This window comes from Dendroctonus ponderosae, unplaced genomic scaffold (genome assembly GCF_020466585.1).
Source record: "Dendroctonus ponderosae isolate FM_Combo_2020 unplaced genomic scaffold, Dpon_F_20191213v2 Dpon_F_20191213_3, whole genome shotgun sequence".
Lineage (NCBI taxonomy): Eukaryota > Metazoa > Arthropoda > Insecta > Coleoptera > Curculionidae > Dendroctonus > Dendroctonus ponderosae.
This window is the reverse complement of record NW_026018508.1, coordinates 928,151-933,545: the sequence shown is the minus strand read 5'-3', so window position 1 is coordinate 933,545 and position 5,395 is coordinate 928,151. Positions and strand designations below refer to the sequence as shown.

Sequence of the window (5,395 nt, the reverse complement as noted above, 5' to 3'; positions counted from 1 at the left end):
TAAACCGAACAAACGACTGCAAGCCCTAATCCAGGCCCGGCCTGATCTGGCGCCTGTTTTTGCATATTCTAATTAGATACTAAAAAAGTGGCACTCACCTGGGCTATAGTGGTAATTCGTAGAGATAAATAGGTGGCTAGCGACAGTTTCATTATCCCACTGACCAAAGTTTGACCTGAAACAGTAGAGTTCCAACTATACCCCACTGGCGTCTAGTGATTTTTAAATAGCTGACGCCTCAGTGATTGCGTGTATAACAAGGTGCGACTCGTTTGGGGCACTGGATGAAACTGAATCACAAACCGGTTAATCGGTTTGGATATATCAAAGTCCCAAAATATCCAGAATAAACACGTTACGTAAAAACTAGTAAACTTAACCTTAAATTTGAACCCTAAATGCGCATTGAAGAAATTGGGACCTTGAATAGCAAAAAATGCAATCGAACGATTTAGAGGAGTTTTCTTACCTGAACTGCGTTCTGAATGTGTGAAAACTGGGCCAAATTTTTTGAAAAAAACGCAAATAAGTTTTCCGATGAACTTGAATTGACGGATGAGTGAAAAGGGCAAACGAAGGCGAAAAAAACGAAGTTTCCGGTTTCCGGGTGGAATAAACAGCATTGCCAACATTTGTGGGGAAGTAATTCGCTTTATTTTTGTAAACGCTCCATCAGTCTGCAAAGTAAATACTCTCATATATTTTAATTGCAATTTGAAGTTATAATTTTGTTCAAGTAAAATACGTTGAAAACAGTTAAAAAATGGACTTTTGGCACGGTTGACTACCCTGCATTTTGCAATTTCTGCATGTTGATTTATGTGATTCATAGATGTCGCTCGTCTGTGTCTTGTCACTGCCAAGTTGTCAGCGTCTCCTCTCCCCCTCAACCCCCTCAGTGTCTGAGAGTTTATAGCCAAGGTATGTTTTGTTCCCAAAATTGTATTTCGCTTTAATTTTATTAATCCTAGTACTTTAGTCAACATTTTTAATGCATTACTATTGCCCTTTTGCATGATGTTTAAACAATCAGAAGCTTTTCCAGTCCATTTGTTGCTTTTTATCGGAATAACATGTTTTACTCTTTTCAACATATACCCTCTCATCTGTCCTGTCTTATCAATTTTATGTTTGTGCAGATAGTTTTAATGCAGTATTACTGCTAGTTTTCTTCAATTTTAGAGAAATGAAGGATTATTTTATATGAATAGCTGTTGGTTAGCTTTATTCCGAACATAACCTCCCACTTTGTTCTAAATCATTACTCACGTGCTAAATAGGGAAATGTTCCATTAATGTTTCGTTGTTGTAGTTCTTAAATTCATTACGAGTCCCTAGCTACTGTAAAGATGGGTAGGGAGGACAAGGCAACGTGGAAGTCGAACTACTTCGTTAAGCTTATTGTAAGTACTGTTTGATAATTATTTAGTTTGCAGTACTTTAGACGTGTTAATGATGTAAACACTACGTATCGAATTCCGGTGCTAGAAATAGCTGAACCCCCGGGCTCCTCATGTGAATACTGTAATGACTGATTTCTGTTGACATAATCAACCCTTTTGCCTCTAATTCCAATTGGTTTGCTAATACAAGACAAATCTATTCCAGAACCTGTTGGAGGAATACCCAAAGTGTTTCATTGTGGGCGCTGACAATGTCGGCTCTAAACAGATGCAACAAATCCGTATTTCCCTGCGAGGAAGCGCCGTCGTCCTTATGGGTAAGAACACCATGATGCGGAAGGCCATCAAAGGGCACGTGGAATCCAATGCCTCATTGGAGAAACTATTGCCTCACATCAAGGGGAATGTTGGCTTTGTTTTCACCAGTGGAGATCTCGTGGAAGTGAGAGACAGGCTGTTGGAGAACAAAGTCAGGGCTCCTGCTCGTGCTGGCGCCATTGCTCCGTTATCTGTCGTTATTCCGGCCCAGAACACCGGGCTGCCCCCAGAAAAAACATCTTTCTTCCAAGCTCTGAGCATTCCCACAAAAATTTCAAAGGGTAAGCATTCAGACTTTGTTACTCTATGCGTTTCATAAGCACCCATCACATGATGATTAATATTTTTCGTCTCTGAAACGCGTTTGTTACTGGTACTAGAAATAGTTGAACCTCCAGCTAACTGCGCGGTTTTGTGGAAACCTATACTGATATTTCACATTGACACAATTGAAAACATTCGCATGTTTATTTCTTGAAACATTAAACGTGAATGTTTTACAGGTACGATTGAAATCGTTAATGATGTGAACATTCTGAGACCCGGGGACAAAGTTGGAGCATCTGAAGCCACTCTCTTGAACATGTTGAACATTTCGCCATTTTCATATGGTCTTATCGTTGAACAAGTTTATGACTCTGGTACCATCTTTGCTCCTGCTATTTTGGACATCAAGCCTGAAGACTTGAAGGAACGTTTCCTGGCTGGTGTGGCCAATTTGGCCTCAGTATGTCTCGCCGTTGGATACCCAACTATCGCTTCGGCGCCTCATAGCATTGCCAACGGGTTTAAGAACTTGTTGGCAATCGCTGCCGTTACGGACGTAGACTTCAAAGAAGCTTCGACAATTAAGGAGTTTATTAAGGTAATAAAATACATTTAGCAGAGCACTGACAATGTGGACGTCAACATGGAGTTTAATGTTACTGTTCATTTTAGGATCCCAGCAAATTTGCAGCTGTTGCCGCGCCAGTAGCGGCTGCTCCTGCTGCAGCTGCGCCCGAAGCGAAAAAGGAAGAGAAGAAGGAAGAGTCCGAGTCAGAGGACGATGACATGGGCTTCTCGCTCTTTGACTAAAGTTTCTATAGATGATTCTATAGTCAATTTCGCAAAGGCGAAAGTGGCTATAGAATCTGAAACTGAACATTTGGGATGTGTTGCTACTGTAACAGTCAGACCGTCGTAAACCATTAAAATGAAACTATTGGTGTTTTTTTACCTCAATGCAGTCGCCTCAGCTGCGCGTACTTATAAAACCACACCTAACAATTAACTTTTCCAACTACAAAATCCCATTATGGAAACCTAGATGGCTTAATCGAAATTTCATATTCCACTAAATAATCCACAGTGTTCAATCCTATTTGATAACAAATTGGTTTTAATTGGAAATCAGTTCAGGCCAAATAACCGAGTAATTAAAAATGTCACCTCAAACACGTTGGTCTATTAACTGGGGGGCAAATTGCTTCGGGTACAGTAAATAAGTGAACAATATGTAAAGGGCGATTATTCGTGTCTGAATAATTGCGCTCTAAACCGGGGCGATAAGGCCAAACATCACTCGATTATTCCATGGGTACTAATAAGTTCCCAGTGCAATTTGATTTTAGTAATTTACGCTGAGATACTTGTGCTATTTCGCAACCAGACAGTGTTTCCAGACTATCTGGTGGTATCAATTTTTACGCGTATCACTTTGCAAAAGTGCTTGTGGGGTCTCAAAAGTTGTATTTTGCTACACATTTTTCTCAACAGCTAGGACCAAAGTTTGAAGAATTATCCATAGTTCATAAAAAAAGAACAGATTTTTGTAAGTTATTAGTACCAACTGGCCTTTTGCTTCATATAAATTAGAAACGTGCAACATTTTATACATGAAAATCCCTGTGTACACTTTCCTAGGCATAGCAAATCCGTAAAAGACAATTATTAGGACAGTAGCCAAAACCGATAACTAACGCACCTCAAAGCAGCCTTGTTCCATGCATAAACACGTGAATTACGAACATCAAGAATGTCGGGCTCTCATTAAGCATGTGGAGTACAAAGACACATCAAAGGCTTAAATTCCGGAGCCTTAAATGTTGTCGGGTAAATTTACAAGTTTTGTGAGAAAACAGGAATTTTCCTCGTATAGTTATGAATTAATTATGGAGCGGCCAATTCAACCGATAAGCCATGAAATGTAAGCAAATGTGCCCGACAAGGGTTCAAATATTAATCCATGTGGTTGCTGAATGGATGAATGTCTTCAATCAAAGACGAATTAATATTTGTTTCAACCTTTGAATATAAACTATAACTGAAAAGTTAGCTTTATATTCAAAGGTTTTAACTATTTAATCGTTTTAAGTAGAGCTGAGAATTATTGAGCGGTGGTTTGGATCAGTTTGAGAAATTTATTTGTAGAGGGTGCGAATAATTATTTTACTTTATGGATGAAACAACCATATCTGTATATGCAGCAGGAAGTCGAAGTCTGGTGCAATTTGATGTGGATAAGTGTGGTAAAAAACTTCAATTCTGGACGGTGCATAAGCGAGCATTTAAGCTTAATTTACAGGGTGTCCCGTAAGCACAAGGTCAAAAGATTGCTGTGATATTTTTTCGATCAAAAGAATACGATCTGACCAAACTTTTACTAAGAAAAAATGACTCGCTTCTTTGCTATTCATGGTCAAAGTTCTCCACAAAAAATATGTTTTCTGAAATATCGGTGCAATGGATTTTAGTGAAGTTCGTCATATAGGAACAAGCGGTTCCTATATGCAAGACTGGTTTTGATGTATCAACCGAATTCGTCCGCTTTGGTTCAAGTGAGGAATTCTTGAGTATCTTGGTGCAAAAACTTCCAGAACTTTTTATTTGGTAACTGGAATCATCTGACTTTTCTTGAGTTGATGCATTATAGTTCCCTTTTGATATTTTTGTCCTCTTTGTAAACTCTCGTATGATTCAGTTTTTAAGCAAAAAAATAGTTTCTGTTCGCTTGCCACCTGACAATTTTAGATATCGATTACTATTTTTATTTTTATTATCTATTTTCGTAATAATTACCTTTTCACATTAACAATCCTTAAATTAGCCATTTTGCAATTTCGTGAAGACGCAGATATGGATTTGAATAAAACTTGCTGTGGATTTGTTCCTATGTTAGGACGATATTTTACTAAAAACTCTTCTTCTCTTCCTGAGATTTCGGATGAACGCAATTCAACGGTAACGGAACATGTCGGTCAGATAAAAATTAATAAAAAAATAGATCGGTCAGTTAAAAATATACTACAACGTGTGCAGTATATAAATATCTGAAATGGTTAAGTTACAAGAAAATAGTAATCATTTTTTTGTTCAAGAACTGAAGTCTACAAGAGTTCACAAAGAGCCCAAAACTGATTAAATATAATTAGTGCATCAGGTGATTCTAGTAGTTTTTGTTCTAAGTCACTCAAGAATTCCTCACTTGCTTAAAGCGGATGAACTCCAATTGCTTCATCAGAACATATATGAATCTTACATAGGAACAAATTGAGAGCGAGTTTCATTAAAATGCATTTTTCCGACATTTCAAAAAACATATTTTTACAAACTTCTTTTTGGGTATTTCGCCTCAAAAATTTTTGTCTTTAAAAAAGACAGAATTTCCTCACGTCTTTTATTACAGATTGATA

General features: G+C 37.8%; 2 protein-coding genes across 5 annotated transcripts in view; one reads left to right on the top strand and one right to left on the bottom strand.

Moving 5' to 3' along the window:
- The window catches only part of LOC109542507 (Werner syndrome ATP-dependent helicase), an 8,406-nt gene extending 7,070 nt beyond the window's left edge, over window positions 1-1,336 (bottom strand). The window contains exons 1-3 of one of the 3 annotated variants that reach the window (XR_002172431.2): window positions 1,270-1,284; window positions 470-677; window positions 99-175 (exon numbers count right to left, since the gene is read on the bottom strand). The gene's annotated coding sequence lies outside the window, so the exon portion shown is untranslated. Of the gene's footprint in view, window positions 1-98; window positions 437-469; window positions 678-1,269 lie in introns of those variants that run through there. The other 2 variants (XM_019911752.2, XM_019911753.2) reach the window with 2 other exon arrangements.
- Window positions 1,313-2,922, top strand: LOC109542512 (60S acidic ribosomal protein P0). 2 transcript variants are annotated; one of them, XM_048665033.1, is made up of 5 exons: window positions 1,313-1,403; window positions 1,609-2,002; window positions 2,225-2,586; window positions 2,661-2,809; window positions 2,852-2,922. In XM_048665033.1, the coding sequence occupies exons 1-4, from the start codon at window positions 1,350-1,352 to the stop codon at window positions 2,796-2,798; spliced, it is 948 nt and encodes a 315-aa protein (XP_048520990.1). In that variant the 5' UTR covers window positions 1,313-1,349; the 3' UTR covers window positions 2,799-2,809; window positions 2,852-2,922. The 2 variants fall into 2 exon arrangements, with proteins under 2 accessions (XP_048520990.1, XP_019767319.1); XM_019911760.2 differs by having other exon boundaries at window positions 2,661-2,922.
- Window positions 2,923-5,395: the final 2,473 nt, after the last annotated feature.

Coding starts and splice junctions, on each gene's coding strand:
- LOC109542512 (XM_048665033.1), top strand. CDS start 1,350: ATGGGTAGGGAGGACAAGGCAACGTGGAAGTCGAACTACTTCGTTAAG. Junction 1,404..1,608: donor ACTACTTCGTTAAGCTTATT/GTAAGTACTGTT, acceptor AATCTATTCCAG/AACCTGTTGGAGGAATACCC. Junction 2,587..2,660: donor CAATTAAGGAGTTTATTAAG/GTAATAAAATAC, acceptor TGTTCATTTTAG/GATCCCAGCAAATTTGCAGC.